This window comes from Apus apus, chromosome 26 (assembly GCF_020740795.1).
Source record: "Apus apus isolate bApuApu2 chromosome 26, bApuApu2.pri.cur, whole genome shotgun sequence".
NCBI classification, from domain to species: Eukaryota; Metazoa; Chordata; class Aves; order Apodiformes; family Apodidae; genus Apus; species Apus apus.
Window position 1 is genome coordinate 3,445,612 of NC_067307.1, and position 20,047 is coordinate 3,465,658.

A 20,047-nucleotide genomic window follows, 5' to 3' on the forward strand; every position below is an offset into this window, starting at 1 on the left:
CCCCAGCCCCATGGGTGCTCTGCCCCCCACCAGCCCCTGAGCTGTCCCAGAAAGGCCGGGGGCTCCTGCCCACCCAAAACCACCTTGGAAAAAAATGCCCTGTCCTGAGCCTGACTTCACATCATTGTGGCCAGAGCAAAAGGGGGAGGCTGCATCCCCCTGGGGAGGGGGTTCTGTCGTGGAGACCCCATCCCTTCTCCCACCTCCGTGGGGATCCCACAGCACGGCTGGGGGGGCCGGGCACCCCCTGCTCCAAGGCTGCCTGCGTTTCTATTTGCAGAGCACAGATAAACCCGCAGAGGTCACGCACTGAGCGGGCGATAAGATAATGGGCACAAACGCAGCAAAAATAGGTCCCTGCCCTGGCCCCTTCCCCCTGGCTGTGGCCGGGGGGGTGCAGGGGGTGGTTCTGCAGCAGGACTCCTCGAGAACAGGCTGGACGCACCGTGTGGCTGGGGAAAAAGGGGCCAAGGAGCTGCTGGGGTTGGGGTCGGGCAGACTCTGCCCCTCCAATCCCCCTTGCCTGTGCCAGCAGCCCGCATCTGTCTGTGCCAGCGTCCTGGAGACCCCAGCCCCAGTCCGGGATAACCCCCAGAGGGCACGGGGGGGCTTCCCGGCCCCCCCAGGATGGCGAGAGGGGTCAGGATGGTGCTGGGGCTTGGCTGGCAGAGTTGGCCACGGGAGGGTGCGAGTTCACGGCGGCCGAGTGCGGGGGGTGGAGGGTGGTGCCGAGGGTGTAGTCGGCTGGCTGTGAGGGACAGACAGACAGACGGCAGGGAGTGAGCCAGGGGGGTCACCCAGGGCAACCCTCCCCCTCCAACCCACCCCCCAAAAAAATCCCCATCTCTTACGTGGCGTCGGAAGAGCCTCTGCAGAAGGCTGCGCTTGGGGGGCTCGGGCAGCTGCCTCCAGTCCAGGTCGGGGGAGCGGGTCCCGCTGGGTCCGAACACGTTGAGGTCCTTGAAGCACTCGGTCTCGATCATCTGGGGGGGCCAGGAGACCAGGGGGTGGGCGTGAGCAGCCCCAGTGGTTCTGCAGCAGGACAGGAGCACCCTGCTGCCCCACAGCCCCTGTACCTCGTTCTGCCAGGGGATGGAGACGCTGCCGGTGGCAAATTTGGCGTAGAAATCGTTGTCAGTCTGGTCCAGGTTAACGCCCTTCACTGTAGAGAACTGCTCGATGTCCAGCACATCCTTGCAATAAACTGCCCGGGGCTGTGGGAGCCAGAGAGCTGTGAGTGGGGGGATTTGGGCTCACCCCCCAGGCTGGTGCACACCCTCGCTCTGTCCTTACATCTGGCACAAAGGGGGGTGTCATGATGCCGGCCTCCAGGCGCTTGAAGTTGACAGTCCTGAAGAAGGGATGTCGCTTCACCTCGGCCGCCCCCTCGGCCCCGCAGCCCAGGCGCTGCCTGGGGTCCTTGGCCAGGAGCTGGGAAGGGGGACAGGCGGTCACGGTGGGAGGGACAGAGGCAGCCCTGGCCCCCGCGGGGGACCAGCTGCTCCCCAGCTCACCATCTGGCAGATGGCCTGAGCATCCTCGCTGAACTTCTCCGAGTACAACTCCAGGTCCTCCTGCACCCGCTTCTCCACCTCCTCCCGCTTCACCCGCTCCTTGCGGGCACGGAAGGGCGACTGTCCCTGGATCATCTCGTACACCAGGCAGCCCAGGCCCCACCAGTCGGGGCTGAAGGCGTAGCGCTCGTTGTTGATCACCTCTGGGGCTGCGAGGCATGGCCCCAGACCTGTCAGCGGCCGGGGGGCCAGGACCCCCAGGCCAGCCCGGCTGACGCAGCCCCCACACTCACCCATGTAGCCGACAGTGCCCACACGCCCACGGATGGTCTCGCCCTCAGGGATCTTGATGGCCAGTCCCAGGTCAGAGATCCTGATGTGGCCTGGGGCAGGGAGGGGGTGGAGGGCATCAGCCCAAGGAAGGTGCCCCTGCATGGGGAGCATCATCCCAGGGAAGGCACCCTGCAAGGAGGGCAGCATTCCAGGGAAGGGCCACCCCAAATCCCTGCCTGTCCTCCCCAAAACCCAGCCAGAGACCCCTCAGTAGGCACACAAGGACGTATCCCCAAAGCCAGAGCCAGACCCAGCCTCCCCCTCCTCACCATCATCATCCAGTAGGATGTTCTCTGGCTTCAGGTCCCTGTGGAGACAGAGGGATGGAGGGGCTCAGCAGGGAGGGGGTCCCACCCTGCCACCCTGCCAGCCCCCGCCCCACTCACCGGTAGACGATGCCCTCCTGGTGCAGGTGCTGGAGCCCACAGCAGATCTCTGCTGCGTAGAAGACCACGCGCTTGTCCTCGAAGCCAGGGTTGCCCATGTTGTAGATGTGGAACTTGAGGTCACCGCCGTTCATGATGGTCAGCACCAGGCACAGCGCGTCCTTCGTCTCGTAGGCGTAGGCCAGGCTCACCTGTGTGCCCACCCCCCATCAGTGCTGGCCCTGAGCCCCCCACACACCTCGGGGACCCCCCCCCAGGAGCACGGCACGCACCACAAACCGGCTGTTGACCTTCTCCAGGATCTGCTTCTCGTTCAGGGCCATCGCCTCCCCCTTCCGCTTCTTGATCCGCTTCTTCTCCAGCTTCTTGCAGGCGTACATCTTCCCCGTGGCCCGCACCTGGCAGGCACACACCTGGGAGGGAGACAGGACAGACGGGGGGTGAGCCCCCCCCCCAGCCCACCATTGCCCCCCCATCCTCTCCCCATGGCCGTACCTCTCCAAAACCGCCTTTGCCCAGGATCCGGTACTGCCGAAATGTGTCCTTGGTGACAGGCTGCCTGGAAAGCACAGCCCCAGGGGCACCTCAGCCTGGCCAGACCCCCCACAACACCCTGGGACCCCCTCAGACCCCCCCCTCACCTCTCTAGGTACTTCCATTGCAAAAAACGGTCAAAATACATGCTGTCCTTGTAGTCAGCAAAGGGCTCCCCGCTCAGGTACTCATGCAGTGGGCTGGTGGGGGACAGCAGAGAGTGTCACCTGCAGCCCCCCCTGGGTGGCCACAGTCCCCCCTGGGCACCTGTCCCCATGCAGGGCACTCACCACAAGCAGCTGCTGAAGAGATCCTTGCAGGGGCCCTGCTGCAGGTCCTGCAGGCACCGGCTGGCGTGGGGCTGCCCAACCTCGGGCAGGAAATCTGGGGACTGCCGGGGGGGAGCAGAGGGAGGCAGGGCCCTCACATGCCACCCTGAGCCTGGCTGGGCAATGGGTGCCACCAGGATGCCCAGGGAGCAGCGACACGGCTCCATGGACAGCAAGGGACCCCCTAAGGCTGCTCCCACTCCCATCCCATCCTCACCCTGTCCTGGTCCAGCTGCCTGGGGGGGGTAAAGCCTCCCCTGGGACTCACCTCCTGCCTGAGGAACTGATGGATGATCTCCTCCCCCATTTCCTTCCTCTTCTCATCTGGGGAGAGCTCGTAGTCCCCCTGAGATGCACAGGAGAGGAGGGTGCTGCAGTCAGGGGCACTGGGCTCTGCCCTTTGCCCCATGCTGAGACCCCCCCGAGGGTGGTGCTGGCAGCCCGGGGGTCTCCCACACTGCTCCCCGCAGCAGCCAGACCCAGACTCAGGTCTCCTGCAGCCTGGGCATCTCCAGTTATTCAAAATGGGGAAAAGACCCACATCCTGCAAGAGCTGGATGAGCACAGGGAGGGGCTGTTCTACTGGCCCACGTTCCCCACCAGAAGCCCCGAGGGCTGGGAGGTCCCTGCACACCCTAGAGGCACCGGCTGGTCCCCCCGAGGGCCGCCCCCGCTGCTTGGCACACGCTGTGTAGCTGCGGGAAGCACGGGTGGTTTTACGAGGCTCGTGTTTCCCATTCGCCAGCATCTGAAATCTCCCGGAGCCGGGAGAAACCTGGCAACAGGCACCGATGGATTCTCCAGCAGTGTTTTGAGCCTGCTGGGACGGGGAGTCCCCTTTCCTTGGCACAAGCACAAAGAAACCGGGACGGGAAGGGGGGCTCTGCCTCCTGCCTCCCCAGCAGCCCCCCAGGGCAGCACTGCCCTGCTGCAACCCTGCCTGGGGACTCGGCAAAACCCCCAGCAACCCCATCCTGGGAAAAAGGTGCCCGTGTCCGAGCAGGGCGGGCGCGGTGTCCCCATCCCGGGGGTCCCTCACCACGGCGTCCAGGAAGCGGATGCAGCGCAGCAGCTCCGGCCGCGTCTCGCAGAACTGCCGGAAGAGCAGCCGGCCGATGGGCTGCCGCTGGCACAGGCTGCCGTAGTCCTGCTCTGCAAGGGAAGGCGGGACGTGTGGCAGGACTTGCCACGCGCCGTGCCGAGCACATGTCCCGTGTCCCCAGCGCTGTGCTGGGACCCCCGGCTGCCCCGTTCCCGCTGCCCAGCCCGGCTCACCCAGGCCCTTCCGCAGCTCATCGCACTGGCTGATGTGCGGGAACCGCAGGATCTCTCTCCACTTCTTGCTCCTGCCTTTCCTCTTGCCGCCACCTCCTGCAGCCAGGGGAGAGGGAGAGGGGTCACATCGGCAGGACGGGCTCGGCTGCCCCAGCCGGTGGCAGGGGAACAGGGCAGCACAGCCTGCCCAGCCCTGGTTTGGGGTTTCCCCCATCCCACCACTGCTGATCCCCAAAAGCCATCACTCAGACACAAACCCCCAGCAGTGGGGCTTTGGGCAACTCTAAAGCCAGGTGGGAAAGACGCCCTGGAGAGGGCACAGACCCCCGAGGGGACCCTCGCCCCCACCAGCTGCAGGGATCCGCACCCAGTCACGGCTCCAGCAGGGGCGGGATCCCCCTCAGCACCACCCGGCGCCAGGGATGGCCAAGCCCCCGGGCACAGGCTTCCCCCTGAACCACCGCCGCGGCCCCGCGTCGCTCCCTCCCCTAAACATCTGATTTCTGAATCTCCCCACAAGCCATTTGTCCTGCCCACGGGGCTGCAGCAGCCCGGCCTCTGCCCCTCGGGACTGGGACCCCCTGGGGACAAGGAGAGGGCAGAGGGGTGTCCCCACGGCAGCCGCTCCTCCCAGGCAGATGCTTGGCACGTGAAATCATCCCTGCAGGGACCTGACATCAGTGTGGCTCGGAGCTGGTGGCCGGCCAACCCCGCCGGCCCCGGGGACGCCGCGGTGCTGGGCTCCGGCCGGGCAGAGCTTCCTGCCGTCATCGGCTCGCTTCCTCCGGCAGGAACCGCGGGGAGGGTGCGGGTCCCGGCCCCCCGCTCCCTCCGGCACCGGCAGCGCAGGGTCCCGAGAGCTCGGAGGAGGAGCTGGAGCTCCCCGGGGTGGCCAGACAAGGGGTAAAGCCCAGGCAAAGACCCTCCACCGAAAGAGACGGCAGCCCCGACCACGCGGGGATGTTTGGAGGCCGCGGCTTCGTGACCGGGCTCACCGCACAATTCCTCCTTCCCCGCCTCCTCCACAGACCCTGCAGGACCAGCCCCCGGCACCGCCTGACACTTCACCACACTCCTTCTAAATTTCACCTTGTTTGCTGCAACAATAACTCACAGAATCCCCTTGGTTGGAAAGACCTTCATTTTAAGTCCAACTGTTAACGTAAAACTGACAAGTCCTTAACTAAACCATCTCCCTAAGTCCTGTGTCTATATTACTTCAATCTCTCCAGGGATGGAGACTCCACCACTGCCCTGGGCAGCCTGTTCCAATGCCTGATAATTCTTTCCTTTAAGAAATTCTTCCTAACATCCAATCTAAGCCTCCCCAAATAAAACCAATGTTTGTTACCCATGCCTGGAGAAGAGCACCATGTCCCCAGTTGCCTGTCCTGTTCCCAGCACATCCCTTGGTAAAACTGCATCAAAACTGACCCACAACAGAGCCACCTGGCTCCCCACGAGGTCCCAGGGCAAAGGGGGAGCAGCAGGCTCAGAGCAGGACCAGTTCCTCTAGCCACAGTGTGCTGGGGAAAGCAAAACTGTCCATTTCCAGCCCCAGCACCTTGGCCACCAGTGCCTGTCCCACCCCAGCCAGCAGCAAGAGGAACCAAGACACGGGTCCCAGCAGGAGACAGTGCTAGAGCCTGTGCCAGACCCAAAACCTCAAAGCAAAGGGGGAAAAACACCACCTCAAATCCTTGTCCTGAGGCTGCACAGTCACCCTAGGCAGGCAGGAGCCCCGGTGAGTGCTCAGTCTGCTCCTGCCACGGTTGCTCCCAGGGGTTTTGGCTCCCCCTTCTCATCCCAGAACACCAGGCTGCACCCCATGGCCCTGGACCAGTGAAGCGGGCACCCTCCATGCCACTGGCAGCCAGAGGGCTTTCCATGCCAGCCAGAGAAAGGGACATCACTGCCATCTCCATTGCTGCCAGCAGCGGGAGCCACGTGTGTCCCCCACGTCCCCTGTCACCAGACCGCACCAGTGCCCGGGGAGGTGTGGACCCGGCTGCCCCCGCCCCGATGAGCCTTACTCGCTGCTGGTTATCTCCTCCGTGCTGGCACGCTCCTGGTTTTTTAACCAGGACACTTCTGCCCTTCTGGCTCTGGGACCTTCAGGAGCTCTTGGGGACACCAGTGCTCTCTTAAAAGCTCCACAGCCCCAGCCCAGGGCGTCCAAGACCCCTGCAGCCTCTCCAAGACCACCTTTGAGGGACAAAACCCCTGGATGCACAGCAGGAAGGGCCACGAGGGCAAAGCAAGGGGTCCTGCAGCAGAGCAGGACCCTTCGAAGTGGCACAGCAGGTGCAGCAGCTCAGGATGCCCCCAGACCACGGAGACCCCCAATGGCAGCAATGGCTGTGCTGGGGCTGGAGCCTGCCAAGCCCCCCACAACTTCCAGCACAAGGTCAGCCTGTGATCCCCAAGCACGGGGACCCCCAGCTACAGCCATCGGGGTCTCAGCTTCTGTCTGGGGGGCTTAATTCGTGCCCAGGCCGCCAGGGAAGGAGGCAGCCACCCAGCCCTCGTCGTGCTCCACCTCCCGGCTCCTGGCACCTCTCGCACCGTTGCACACCGACATTAACCCCTTTGGCACCCACGGTGGCAGAGCCCCCTCAGTCCCCAGGCCAAAACTCCTTCTCCAGCTCAGACAAGGCTCCAGCTCCCATGAGTGGCCATCATGCATTCCATGGGGCAGGAGCAGCACCCAACCCTGAGCCAGAAGCATCAGTGCCAACGCTCCGAGCTCCCAACGCCAAATCTCTCCCCCCTGGTGGGGACACCAGCACCTCTCCAGCCCCTGCACACAAGCCATCTCTACAGTATCTCCAGTGCCACTGGAAGTGACCACCATGAGGGTAAGTAAACCTTCAGAAGCCAGAGATTTACATAAAAATAATGGGCTCGCCTCCGAGCCGCCCTGCTCCCTGCCTCGCCCTCTGGCTCTTGGGGCCATTTGCGTTTCGGTCACGAAGGTTCAGTGACGAGGGCGCCGGTTTTCCAAAGGAAACCAAAAGCAAACAAAGGCGCCTGCTCTCTGGGGAGCCCGTGCCAAGCCCCACTGCTGGGGGGACAAGGGTACCCGCAGCCCTTCGCCCCCCCAGGCCGCGCCCCAGCGGCCATCGGGGCTCCCAGCGGGGAGCAGCCCCAGCCCGGCCCCCCCGGCGGGGCCGTGTTTCCTGGCGGCGCCAGTTTCGCTCGGGCCTGCACCGACCCGTCCTGGCACCACCTGAGTTTTGCTCACACGAGCCCCGTCCACAGCAGACACGTCCTGCTGGCACGGACAGGCAGACGGACAAGACAGAGAGAGCAGCTCTCGGACAACTCACGACCTGCATCTGGGGGGATCTCAGCACACAAACCACTCAGGGAATCAGCACCTAAATCGCTTTTTCAATGCTCTGCCCCACGCCCCTGGGTGTGCAGGGGGGTGGGACAGACAGACAAGATGGACAGACGTGTCCTGCAGCGACGGGGCAGCCAATCCCCTCCTGGGGGCTCGGCGATGCCAACCGGGATGAGCCCACCCGGCCACCCTGGACAGAGGGGTCCCGGGATGCCCCTAGACGTGGGTGCCCGATGGGAGGGAGTGCAGGGAGGAGGGTGCGGGAGGGTGTGAGAACCAAGATGCAGCGTGGGAACCAGGACCAGGATGGGGACCGGGATGGGGACAGGAACCGGGACGCAGTCCGGGAGCAGGGGAGGCGGTACCTTCGCGGGCCTTCAGCAGGACGGTGTTGGCCACGATGTTCTCCAGCTCCATGTCGCGGGGGGGGGCGGCGGGCGGCGGAGCAGCCCCCCCTCCCGCACACCATCCCCGGCGCGGTCGCTGCCCCGGCCCGGCGGCGCGGGGCGGTCCGGCCGCCTCCGGGAGTGCGTCACCGCCGTGACGTCACGGGCCGCCCCCTGGCGTCACGGGCTTATGCAAGAGCCAGCGCCGCACCCCGCGCGGGGGATCCCCCTCCCCGCTTCGGGGCTGCGGGCCCTGGGACCCCCGGCAGCGGGTTGCGGGGCAGCCTTTCTCTGCCTCTTCCTCCTCTCCCCGCAGCTCCCACGGAACCAGACCCCGGAGCTGCGGGGAGGGGGTCCCAGCCCACCCGCACCGCGGGGCTGAGCCCGGGGACGGGACCCCCCGAGCAGCGCTGGTGCAGCCACGGTGGGCATCGCCACCCCAATCCCCCCCTGAGCCCCGCAACAGGGGCGGCAGATCAAGGAAACCGAAAGAGTCGTTTCCTGCCGGTGCAGGAGCCCCCCCGGCCCCGTAAAGTCTTTTTTTTTTTTTCTTTTGTTAAAGCAAGAAATTGCATTTCCCTGTTTATGCCTCTTCTACCACCAAACTCACAACATCCCACAGGAGCAAACACCACGGGCAAGATGTTTTCTCTCCCCAAAAAGCACACTACGGGCACAGGGAAAGGCGTTTTGGGGAGCTGGGGCCAGCCCTGCCGGTTTGCTTCCCAGGAAAGCTGCAGCCAGAGTCCCTCGTGCTCGGTGTCTGCACCGGGGAGTGGGGCAGGACTCGTCCTGCAAACAAACGAGCCCCTTGAGCAGAGCAAACCCACCACGGGTTTGCACCCCCAAGCCTCAAGCCCCCCAGAAGCGTGTCACTTTGTGGGGAAATGAACCCAGAAGGTTTTGCAGGGAGATCCCTCCTGTGCTCCCCCTGGGGGTTTGCTCCTTCCTGCCTGCACAGGAGGCTCCCACAGGCTGGAGCTGCCCAAAGCCAACCCCAACGTAACCCCCCCAACTGCTGCCACAACACAGACCCCAAACACCCCACAAACTCCAAACAGCCTCGGACACGAAGGACTCCCCTACCTGCTGCAGCTCCTCCAAGGCAACAAGACACTGCTGGAGCAGAGGGGCTGCTGGTGGCCCAGGTGTGGCCAGCCCAGCTGCAGCCACTCTTCATCAGCAGGTAACGAGTGGGCTGAGCTGCAGGGAAGCAGCTGCAGCTGGGGGAGCCAGCTGCCCTTGTCAGGGTGCAGGGGGGAGGGGTCTTGCCACCACCTTAAGCTTTTGTTTTCTTCTAAGGGTGCCTTTCACCCCCTGAGCCCAGTGAAGACAAGGGCTGGCACAAGGGTGGTCATCCCGAGAGAGGGGAAAGCGCCAGGTGGGGAACACAGGCAAAGCCATCATTGTTGAGATGAAGGATTTATTTACACGTCAAGAAAAACTCTTGTCCAGAGTCATGTGAGGAGGAAAATGCAAACCAACCCAAAGGACCACGGATTTGCCTCCTGAACGCAAACTTTCGTGCCCCCCAGCACGCCTGGCCACCTCACAGGGCAGCCAAACACCTTCTCTCCTCCTTCTCCATGAGGAGGAACCAAAGGCATGATTTTCATTTAAACAGTTATCTGTGCCACAGCAAACACAATCTGAAAATAAGAACTGTTTTTCCAAAGAGACCTGCCCAGGTGCAGGCAGCCAGAGAGCAGCCCTGGCTCTGCTGTGGAGGGAGGATCCAAGGGGCAGCACATCTAGTACTCGTCCAGGGTGTCTGCCCGTGGGACGGAGAGGCCCCGCTCCTTCAGCGCCTGCACTTTCAGCTTCTCTGACTCCTGCTTGGCCTGCTGTTCCACCCGCTGCTCCTCCAGGATCTCCTCAATGGAGACTTGCTGCAGAGGTGTATCACTCTCCTTTTCCAGGTCCTGCAAGAGAAACAGCCCTTTTAGCACCGTGAGGCAGTGGGGACATGCAGCTCTGCTCGTGGGACGCTCCAGGCACGGCTTTGCCGTGGGACAGCTCAGGGCTGGGCTGCATCACCTCTGCTGAGCACATCTCACTGGCCAGGGCACTGCTGGGCTGGAGGGGTCCAGGGTGGATCCACACTCATGTCTCCACTGGGACACTGACACACACCCCTCTAGTGTGCTCGGGCTTCAGGGACATCTGCTGCACAGTGGATGATGTGCTTCATAGCTCTTGGCAAAGTCACTGGAGCAGGATGGTTCCTGAGGTGAGCAGCAGGGTCTGGTTCCCAGCTCTGGGCTCACCAGCTTGAAGGCAGCCCAGGGACTTGATCCTCTTAAAGGCTTGGGCTCTTCCCAGGTCACAGATTGGCACAGGCAGGACATGCACAGATTCACTTGGACCACAGTGAGCCTGTGCCTATACATCTTCCAGAGGCCCCATTGAAAGGCAGAGATGATGCAAAAAAAGAAGTGCTGTAGGCACCATGATGGGTGGGGATGTGGGCAGGGACCCCCAGGACAGCCATCCATAGGAGGGGGGCTCCTGAGGAGCAGCCAGGCTGAGCTCAGCCCAAAGGGCTGACACAAACAGCAAGTGAGATGGCATGAGACCATCCTGGATGGTGTCCCCTGCTCCTGAGCCAGCAGGGAGGTCACAGACCCCCAGCAAACACCAATAACACCCCGCAGTGATGCCACATGCAGGCTGGGACTTCTCTGCATCAGTGCTGGGATGCTGGAGGGATCTCCACCAGCTCAGCCCCAGAGGGCAGCAGGAGCCTCCTACTTACTATTTCTCCCAGCAGAACAACGTTCTCTCCTCTCACAACAAAGATGCCTCGTGGGATGTCCCCATACTTCTTGCCCACGTGGATGCGCTCCACAGTCTGGTGCAACACCAAGTTTGCTGCGGCAATCAAGAGAGAAAGAAAATCACCCCTATATCACTGTGTTTTCTAGGCAGAAAGAGCATTTCATCCCAGCCAGGCAGGAAACCTGGAGCAGGGCCTGCCTGGGGCTGTCAGGGCCCTCAGCTGGTTCCCTGAGCCCCATCACCCAGGGCACCAACCACTTCCCTGCCTGGGACATGGCAAGGGACACAGCACAGGCTGGACAGTGAGCCTGGACCACCATGGCCCAAGCCCACCCCAGTGCCCCGGCACCCTTCTGCCCCAGGAGGGCTGCCAGACTCCACCAGGAGCAGGGGATGCTCCCGATTCTGGGATACATCTCCATGAAGCACCAGGCCCCAGGGCGACACACCGGCAGGAGTTTAATCCACAACACAAACACGCCCTAAAAACGCGGCCCGTGACTCCGCAGCTCTGCACACAACGGAACTGATTGGTTTTACTCCTCGGGCTGTTTTTAGCCAAGGAAACACGCCCCTGCCCGGGACCAGCACCCGGCGGGGTCGGTCCCGCCGGCGCTGCAGGAACGGGGACCCTCCCCAAACCCACCCTCCCCTGGTACCGCGAAGCCGCCGTTTGGGAAGGGAGCTGGAGCTCCCGAGGTGCGTGGGAGCCAAGGGCACTGCGGGGCTGTCCCGCTCCTCCTCGCCGGCCCCCGCACTCGGCTGCCCCGGGCCGAGCCTCCCGCAGCCCCCCCGGCGCACACCTACCGAACTGGTCGATGCTGCGCAGGTACCCGATGAGCGTCCGCCCGTCCCGCAGCAGGACCAGGTGCTTCTCTGCGGGAAAGGGAGAGAGGGAAGGTCAGCCAGGACCGTGCCTGGGTATTAACACCGCCCAGCCCCGAGATACGGGGCAGGGAAACGAGGAAGGGGCGGCTAACGGCGCCGGCGGGACCAAAGGGAGTGAGCGACTGGTGCCCGCTGGGGGAAGGTCTGACCCGCAACGGGGGCAGCGCCCGCGGGGAACGGGGCCATCCGGCCGCCCCCCCGGAGCTCAGGTCCTTGGGGAAGGCAGAGGGCCCGCCCCCGCCCGGGGGCAGCGCCCGCACTCACTGTCGATGTCCTGGATGAGGCTGGCGGTGCCGGGCATGTAGTTCATGGTGCCCCCGCGGCGGAAGCGCCGCCACGCGCCGCTGCGGGCCCGCCCCGCCACGCCCTTTTAACCCGCGCCGCTCGTGCGCGCGGGGCGGGCGCCGATTGGCCGAGGCCGGCAGAGCCCAGCCCGCTGATTGGCCGCGGGGCCGGGGAGGGGCGGGGCCGCGGCGGCCATGGCGTCCTGCGGCCGCTCCCCCGGGTCCCTCCGCCCGGCGGCCGCGCAGGTAACGGGGGGGGGGGGGGGGGGGGGGGGGGGACACACCGGACCGCCCTGATCCCGGCCCTGCCGCACAGCCCGGGGGGCTGCTCGGCCCCGGGGGGGCTGCTCGGCCCCGGGGCGGCCGGGCCGCGGCTTCTCCTGGTCTCTGCCCCCTCGGCACGCAGCGGGGTTGCAGCCACTGTCTCCGCCCCCCGGGAGTTTTCCCACCTTCCAGCCGGGATCGGGATCGGGATCGGGATCGGGACCGGGCTCCGCTGCCGGGCAGGGTAGGAGCGGGAGGGGGGCCCGGTGGAGCGGGCGAGCCCCGGCGCGGCTGGCGGGGAAGGGCCGGCGCGGCGCGCTGAGCGGGTCTCTGAGCTCATCCCTCGGCCCTAAAGTCCCATCGATTTATTGTTCCCAGCTCCCGTAGCTCGATTCCCCACAGGACCTGTTCGCGTTAAAAAGCTGCTTCCCCCCCTCCCCCGCCCCCCCCCCCCCCTCCCCCCGCGCCCAATGGGCAGGGGTTTAACCGGAGAAAATTACGTAAAACAAGGAAGGTGGTAAAGTTTTACCTTCCCATCCAGTTCAAGGTGACATTTCTAGGGCATGTGCTTTGATGACGAGATCACCGGGGAAAGTCCGCCGCCCGGGGTTGTTCTGTGCCGGGGTGCGCGGTGGGAGCGCATCAGTGCAGGGCAGGAAGAGTCCGGTCTGTGTCCCGCTCCATGTCCTGGAACGGCCCATTCCCCGGTGCGGGTGCAGGGATCAGGCTGCCCAGGGAAGCTGTGGCTGCCCCATCCCTGGCAGTGTTGAAGGGCAGGTTGGATGGGGCTTGGAGCAGCCTGGGCTGGTGGGAGGTGTCCCTGCCCGTGCAGGGGGGTTGGATCTGGATGATCTTTAGGTCCCTTCCAACTTAAACCGTTCCACGAGGACCCAATCCCTGCCATGTCCCCTACTTCCAGGAATGGCAGACTGGAGCTGCCAGCCACCCGTGTGGTGGCATCGGTGTGACAGAGCTGGGGTGACAGACCCCACTATTGGGAAGGAGCTGGCAGCTCAGGACAGAGCAGGGAACAAAGCATCACTTGTCCCACTGCACCTGATCCCATGATTTGCTCTTCTCAGATCTATTATTTGTTGGTTTTATTGCAACAGTAGCTTTTTTTAGGGGCCACTGCACAAACACAGTGTGAAGGGAAAGGCTTTACCCTTTCCAAAGAGCTGTCTGCTGCCCAGACAACTGTGGTTTGTTTTAATCCTATGGGACATGTAGGTTTCATTCCGCTCTTTCACAGATCCCAGCAGGCAGATGATAGCATCTCTGCTCTGTGAAACAGCTTGCTGGCAAAAAAACAGCTTTGCCCAAAGCTACAGGGAGTCATCGTGAAATCCTAATGCTTAATTGTCACCTCTGTGGTTAGAGGGAAGCTCCCATTCAATACACATCGATTACTTGAGTGTATGGAGATAAATTCTTGCAAATCATTCTGGATGTACAGACCTGTCACAGGAGAAGTTGTCAAACCTGGCTGCAGCAGGTGATCTGAACTCCCTGCTCCTCGGGCCCCAAAACTGGTCGATCTCGTCTGTTTGCATCATTTCTGTTTGCAGATTAAAGGAAATTAGCTTTCCTTGAGTGTTTTTCATGCACCAGTCACTGACCACACTGGCGTGGCTGAACCTCCAAGGAGCTGCTCACTGCAAGGAGCCGGACGTGTGTTTCTGAGCAGAGCTTAGCTAGGTGAAGCCTGGTTGAAGCTAGTGTATCCCCCCTCCCTGCCCACCCCCCAGACACATCTGTTCCCCTGTAATGCCCCATTTTCACCCACTGACAGTCCCTGTCTTCCCAGAGCCACATTAGAGCAGGAAAACCTAAAACTGCGGCAAATCAGCATGAGGATGAAGGAACCACCCCCAAGTTAAACACTGCAGGAAGGGCCAGTTCTTTCCCTGGGCTGCTGCTGGGCTGTAACCAGTGTCCATACCCCATGACGTTCCCTCTCTTCCCTCTCCCCAGACAATGGATTCTCCCTACACCAACGGAGCCTACAGCCTCCCGTACCCCCCGGCTCCCGGCGCTGCCCCGCACTACCCTGGCCCGCCGCAGCCACGGGGGTACTACTGCTCCCCGAGGACCCCTTACCCCGCCGAGCCCACCGGCGTGTACCGGCCCCCCTCGCCTGCCTCCCCCTGGAGCTACGTCCCAGACGGCCCCAGCGAAGGCTCCTCCCTCCGCAGGCAGCAGGGTCCTGGCTACTCCCCCCCGCAGGTAAGAGGCACTTCAACCCCTGCTGCTGGGCTCGGGGCTCCCGGGGCTCCAGGAGCTGTTTTATGGGGCTGCCCTGGAGGGGAAGCTCGCAGAGCCTCCTCCGAGGGATCCGTGGGTCCTAACGGCTGTGGAGCAGGTTTCATTCTTTGAAAACTTGGTGGTAACTCTGTTCTGCAGAGACTGGGAGCCTGTGGGCCAGGGAAAGCAGCAGTCAGAGAGCCAGCCCGACTCTGTGGCTGTTCCCAGGGCTCGGGGTGACTCCAGGGATAACGCCTGTTCCTGCCGCTTCTTGCAGACCCCAGGAATGCCTGTCCCACAGTATCCATATGGAGACAGCAACCCAGGGGTCACACCACAGCCCAGACCCCCGGAGGACACCTGGGCCCCCCATCCTGTCTACGGGGCACAGCCGCGTTACGCCTGGCCCGCCGCGCCGGCTCCCGGGAACCCCTTCGTCTCCGATTCACACCCAGCCTGGGCTGGCACTGGAGCTCCTTCCCACACCCCCGGCTGGGACCCCAAGGTGCAGGTGATGACAGACACCCCCCCCCCAGATCATACAGCCTTACCTCTGTCTCCTGGGAATGCCCCTTCTTCTGAGCACCGTTAGTTTAGGTAGACACAAAGCAGCAGAGCCTTGCCAGCAACATCTCCTGTTTGGGTACAGAAACCCCAAATCCATGGCTGTAATTCCAGAAAGGTCCTGAGACACCAGAAGTTCAAGGGGAGGTCCTGCAGTGGGTCAGGCCTTGTCCAGCTCTTTTCCCTTGAGCAGCTCAGGCAGTCAGAAATCCTCCTGGAGTGTGTGGGTCAGGCTCCAGTATTCCTCAATGAGTGCTTGTTTTGGGCACAGTCATCCTCTACTGAGGAATCTTTTCAGCAGGAGCTGCTGTTGTTCGGGAACAGTTCAAATGTAGCTACCTGCCAAGAAGTGTCCTCTTCAGAGTATCCAAATGGGACCATGTTGGAATCTAACCAGCATCTGCCCTGTCCATGGGTAATGGGTGTTCAGTGTCTCACACTGTCTCCCCTAGACATGATCCTCTTGCCAGGGATCTGCCCAATTCCTTTGGCTCTGCTTCCCTGCCCTCCCAAGTGCGAGATTAAGAACCTGGCTTGAAGGAAAACACAGTCAGGCTCAAACCAGGACACGCACTTCAAAGAGATGTTTTTCCCTCCTGTCCTGTAGGATGCTGCTTACGACAGACCCGAGCCAAGCACAAACCAACACAACTACTATTCTGATGTCAACCACCAGCACTGTGGGACAACCAACGGCCACAGGCCCCCCACCCCAGCCCCCAAGGTGCAGTACAGTGCTCAGCCCCAGATGTATGACCGTGCCCCTCGGAAGCTCTTGCCTGGCAGCCGGGAAGTTGGCTTTAAAGTTGGTGACCAGTCCCCAGCAAACTCTGCTGGTGTCCAGCCAGAGATTCAGAGAATCCTCCACGTCATGGGGGAGGCTGTGCAGCTGGAGCAGGAGGTGGATGAATTTGTAGGAAAAAAGACAGATAAATCCTACCGGCTTCTGGAGGAGATGCTGACCAAGCTGCTGCTGGAACTGGATTCCATTGAGACTGGGGGCCAGGACAGTGTTCGGCAGGCCAGGAAAGAGTCCGTCCACAGAATTCAGGCCATACTGGAAAAACTGGAAAGAAAGGGATTGTGAAAGCACATCGACTACAACACACAGCCTGTTGTTGAGGTTCCAAAGAGGTTGTTTTTTTTTTAGTTCTGTTAAATCTCAGCTCTTTCTGCTATGCACTGCTGAGAATGGAATAGCAATAAGCCCGGAGTTAAAAAAACAAAATGAAACAAAATGATCAAAAAAACCAAACTTGGCAATAGGTAGATTCAGAGAGGTCTGAAGCAGCAATCTGAATTTTTTGTGTGTTCCAGGCTTTGGAAAAGCAGCATTGCCCAACGTACTTAAGCTGGAGAGGTCTGCGTGGGGATCCACGTCCTCTGCATCAGCAGGAAGGAAATCACTGTACAAAGTTCCCCAAACCAGGCCCTGTCTGTAGGTGCCTCCTGCAGCCACAGCAGTTCTTTAAACAGCTGGAACACTTGCCAGATGTGGTCACAACAGTCCTGCAACATGCAGCCACAAAACAAGACTCTGGGCTTGTCACTGCCTGTATTCTCAGCTTCCGCTTCCTTGCCATGACAACTCCTGTGTCCTCCTGGGGTTTGGTTTGGTTTTGGTGCAGTCATGTAGCTACACTGAAGTGCTGCAGAAAGGAACCACGCTGGCAACCCCGTGGGGTCTCATGTCATGCTGTTCCTCCTCTGCCAGGAAGAGCCAGCCCGTGGTGTTCCTGTGGACACAGAAACACAGCCTGGAAATCTTGGTTCTGCCACTGGAAAGGGTAGGAGCAGAGGAACAATGTCAGAGCAGAGCAACCCGAAGCAGCAGGATGCCTGGAAATGCTTTTCCAGGTCACTGGGGTAAAATCCCACTTTGTAAATGTAACATCCTTCCCCACAACCAAGTTGTGTGTCCCACTGCAACACCATCCTCATGGCACTGCACGACACCGCGGGCACGGGGACAGCTCAGCCTGCTGCTCACCTGGTTACACCACGTCAAGAGAATCATTACTCTGTGTGATGAGATAATAAACCCTGACAACTTTTAAATGTTATTTTGTAATTAAGACGTCTCAAAGTCTCTTTTCTTTAAAAAGAAGTCGTGGGCAGGGTTCTGTAATTTATTCCTGCCTCTAACCCAAATGCCAGCCAAGCTGTTACCTCCAAGATGGTTGGTCTGGGGTGTCCCAGCCCCTGTGCTTCCCAAGCAGGGCAGATGCTCCCAGAGCCTTCAGCTGTGGCTCCAGGGCTGGTGGCTCTGTTTTGGAAGGGGTCTGGAGGGGCTCCTGGTGCTCCTGAGGCTGGAGTGCCCTGGCCACGTGCTCTGCAGGCTGCCAGCCAGCCCATGTCCTGAAGGCACCCGGCAGATCCCACAGCATTCCCAGACAGGGCTGTGTGTGCAGGACTGACCTCTGCAGCTCCTTGGATGTGTCCATGGTCACATGTGGCAGTCAGCCTGCAAAAATGGCCCATCCGAGGTGAGCCAGGAGGGAGCTGGATGTCCTGGGACAGGTAGAAGCCCTGTTGCTATTTCACTTTTTCCCCTTGTCAGGCAGGGAGCATCCAGGGCAAGCTATCTGTGTGAAATACCATGTTGGAGGCTTGGGGGCTAAACCAGGAGATAAAGCAGATCCCAGCACACAGACCAGTGCCCTGTGACTGCCACCTTCCTGTCTCTGATAAAGGAAGCAGTGTCAGCAGCATCTCCAGGAATTAATCTGTGCTTTGGGGTTGTTTCCTTTTGTGACAAAAGGTGGCTCCCAAACAACCAGCCTTTCTACCATGAAACCCAGAGGAAGTAAGAGCAGCCCTGTAGTGTCTCTCCTCCTTTAGTTTTATCTTATAGTTCAAGTCTTGTTAAAAGCTGCCTCTAATGTCCTGAAATCCTCCCGAGGAGACTGCTGCAGGGTCAGTGAATTAGCCTGATACAGTAATAACATTATTTGGGTTTTCTGTAAGGGAATGCAGGCAACATAAATTATCAAGCACCCAGAAATGCTGGGTGCAGAAAGCTGAGTCCCTGTGCTACTGAGCAGACTCAGTTCCAGATGTAGAGTCCTGCTCTCCTGATCCTTCAGCACTGGGAGAGCAAATATGTGTTCCCCAGGGAAGTGCCAAGGAGCTCATTTCTTCCTCAGTTACCACATTTGTTTTGTTGTTTGGTTGGCACGGCTGTTGAAATAAAGGTTTGGATTCCCTTTGTGCAGGATGGAGCCAAAGGCTGAAATCTGTTGTTGCAAGGGATGGTGTAAGTCAGAGAAAGTGAAATTCCTGAAACCACAGCCCAGAGAGCTGCTGCAGCTGCAAAGGGCAGCTGGGGGTGCAGGCAGCCCTTCACACCCTCCTCACAGCAGGGCCTCCCCTCCCCTGCTTTGCCAAATCAGCTCTTTTTATCAAACCACACTGAGAATGGACAGAACTGCAGCCCAGCTTGAACCCTGAAGCCTGGAATGTTTGGAGCTGGCTGAAACTTTATTTTCTGTATTTGTTTCAGGAGCAAGAACTGCATCAGGAACAAACCTGCATTGTTTACTGCATCCTGTTTGCTCTAACACTCATTTCCCTCGCCTCTCAGTTGCCAGGGAAAAGAGGTGAGCAGGTTCCAGTTGTGTGAGGAGGAGTGTGGAGCAGCTTTGGAGCCTCCTGGGCTCGGAGCACTGCAATGCAGTCTCAGCCAAGAGAGCACACAGCTCTGCTGGCAGGGACAAAGGTTTCCTGCGGTGCAGATGTGGGAATGACACGTTTACTTGTCCCTAAGGGAAACCAAAAGTGTGTGCGTGGCACAGGAGCCAAAGTCTGGGATGGAGGAGGGAGGTGGGATGCTGCTTTGGGGTCTCGGTGCTGAACCTATCCAGGGAACCTGTTCCTTTACAGTATTTCCTCTTCTGGAGTTTAGGTCCCTGCATGTGGGAAGGACTTGGCAGAGGGTTACATGAACCTCCCATGGAAAGCAGATGAAAGAACATTCAAAAGTGAGAGGGCAGGTCATCATTTCAGTAGGTGGTTATTTTCTGCCTCCCAGGACAAACGGTGGGTTCAGTGAGTTTCTCCCAGAGCTGGACTGAGCGCAGGGATCGGGACCTACCTTCCACACCAGGGCCTGCAGAACCCCCTGCTGGCACAACCACATCTGTCCCTGCTGTGTTCCTGCTGCCCCCATCTCCTTCACAGCAAATCCAAAGTGGGTCAGGGCTCAGAAAGGGACCTGAAAGGAGGAAGAAGCTGCAGCAGAGGCATGGGCAGGACACAGCTCCTGCACGGACAAGGTTTGCTCTACAGATGCAAACCCCAGGATTTTAGCACTCTAGGCCATTGGGATTCCCCAGCCAGGAATTGTCATGGCAGAGGTGAGCACTGGGATGACAGGATTCCTGGTGACTGGTTTATCTTACAGCACCCACCCACACCATAAAACCCCAAATTAGAAACATGGTCTCTGTGTTTGTCACGCGGCCTCGTCTCTACAGAAACCAAACTGTCCCCAAACCAAACAGGGTTGCTCCTGTGGGCAGCACCTGCTCTGGGCCAAGGATTTCTCAATCCCCACCACGGCCAAAGGGGCACGGGCGGGATCCAAAACCAAACCCCAAACCAGCATCCTGTGGTGACTGCTGCAGAGCAGCCTGTGCCCAAGGGCTTCTCCACGCAGTGCCTGGAGGCGACCAGCACGAAGGGACGTGATGCCACCAAGGGACGTGATGCCACCAAGGGACGTGATGCCACCAAGGGACACGATGTCCCGCTGGCACTGCACACCCCTGCCCACCCGCATCCGGCTCAGGGGCCTAATGACCAGCCTGGAACGGAGACTTAGCACAGAGCGCTGATTAGCGCGGGCAGCGCCTGATGCAACGGCCGGAGCCACCGGGGCACTGCGGGGCTGCGCAACCCGCCCGGGAGCCGGGCTGCGGGCA

At 60.9% G+C, this 20,047-nt stretch overlaps 3 protein-coding genes across 3 annotated transcripts; 1 reads left to right on the forward strand and 2 right to left on the reverse strand.

Moving 5' to 3' along the window:
* Positions 1 to 20: 20 nt before the first annotated feature.
* On the reverse strand, positions 21 to 8,204 carry LOC127394767 (G protein-coupled receptor kinase 5-like). The gene is made up of 16 exons (XM_051640954.1): positions 8,083 to 8,204; positions 4,372 to 4,467; positions 4,136 to 4,248; positions 3,365 to 3,442; positions 3,058 to 3,158; positions 2,875 to 2,967; positions 2,729 to 2,792; positions 2,506 to 2,646; positions 2,234 to 2,424; positions 2,117 to 2,154; positions 1,808 to 1,897; positions 1,515 to 1,723; positions 1,294 to 1,431; positions 1,077 to 1,214; positions 852 to 983; positions 21 to 748 (listed from the first exon to the last, which is right to left on the reverse strand). The coding sequence occupies exons 1-16, from the start codon at positions 8,132 to 8,134 to the stop codon at positions 641 to 643; spliced, it is 1,782 nt and encodes a 593-aa protein (XP_051496914.1). The 5' UTR covers positions 8,135 to 8,204; the 3' UTR covers positions 21 to 640.
* A 1,305-nt stretch (positions 8,205 to 9,509) lies between these two features.
* On the reverse strand, positions 9,510 to 12,130 carry LSM1 (LSM1 homolog, mRNA degradation associated). The gene is made up of 4 exons (XM_051640793.1): positions 12,034 to 12,130; positions 11,689 to 11,757; positions 10,859 to 10,974; positions 9,510 to 10,025 (listed from the first exon to the last, which is right to left on the reverse strand). Exons 1-4 carry the CDS (start codon positions 12,077 to 12,079, stop codon positions 9,855 to 9,857), a joined length of 402 nt encoding a protein of 133 aa, XP_051496753.1. The 5' UTR covers positions 12,080 to 12,130; the 3' UTR covers positions 9,510 to 9,854.
* Positions 12,131 to 12,227: 97 nt separating this feature from the next.
* BAG4 (BAG cochaperone 4) lies at positions 12,228 to 17,200 on the forward strand. The gene is made up of 4 exons (XM_051640791.1): positions 12,228 to 12,299; positions 14,292 to 14,543; positions 14,839 to 15,072; positions 15,733 to 17,200. The coding sequence occupies exons 1-4, from the start codon at positions 12,249 to 12,251 to the stop codon at positions 16,210 to 16,212; spliced, it is 1,017 nt and encodes a 338-aa protein (XP_051496751.1). The 5' UTR covers positions 12,228 to 12,248; the 3' UTR covers positions 16,213 to 17,200.
* Positions 17,201 to 20,047: the final 2,847 nt, after the last annotated feature.

Coding starts and splice junctions, on each gene's coding strand:
- LOC127394767 (XM_051640954.1), bottom strand. CDS start 8,134: ATGGAGCTGGAGAACATCGTGGCCAACACCGTCCTGCTGAAGGCCCGC. Junction 3,159..3,364: donor ATCAGTTCCTCAGGCAGGAG/GTGAGTCCCAGG, acceptor CCCCCCCGGCAG/TCCCCAGATTTCCTGCCCGA. Junction 1,724..1,807: donor GGGCACTGTCGGCTACATGG/GTGAGTGTGGGG, acceptor CATGCCTCGCAG/CCCCAGAGGTGATCAACAAC.
- LSM1 (XM_051640793.1), bottom strand. CDS start 12,079: ATGAACTACATGCCCGGCACCGCCAGCCTCATCCAGGACATCGACA. Junction 11,758..12,033: donor CCTCATCCAGGACATCGACA/GTGAGTGCGGGC, acceptor CCTTTCCCGCAG/AGAAGCACCTGGTCCTGCTG. Junction 10,026..10,858: donor TTGTTCTGCTGGGAGAAATA/GTAAGTAGGAGG, acceptor TTTCTCTTGCAG/GACCTGGAAAAGGAGAGTGA.
- BAG4 (XM_051640791.1), top strand. CDS start 12,249: ATGGCGTCCTGCGGCCGCTCCCCCGGGTCCCTCCGCCCGGCGGCCGCG. Junction 12,300..14,291: donor TCCGCCCGGCGGCCGCGCAG/GTAACGGGGGGG, acceptor CCCTCTCCCCAG/ACAATGGATTCTCCCTACAC. Junction 15,073..15,732: donor GCTGGGACCCCAAGGTGCAG/GTGATGACAGAC, acceptor CCTGTCCTGTAG/GATGCTGCTTACGACAGACC.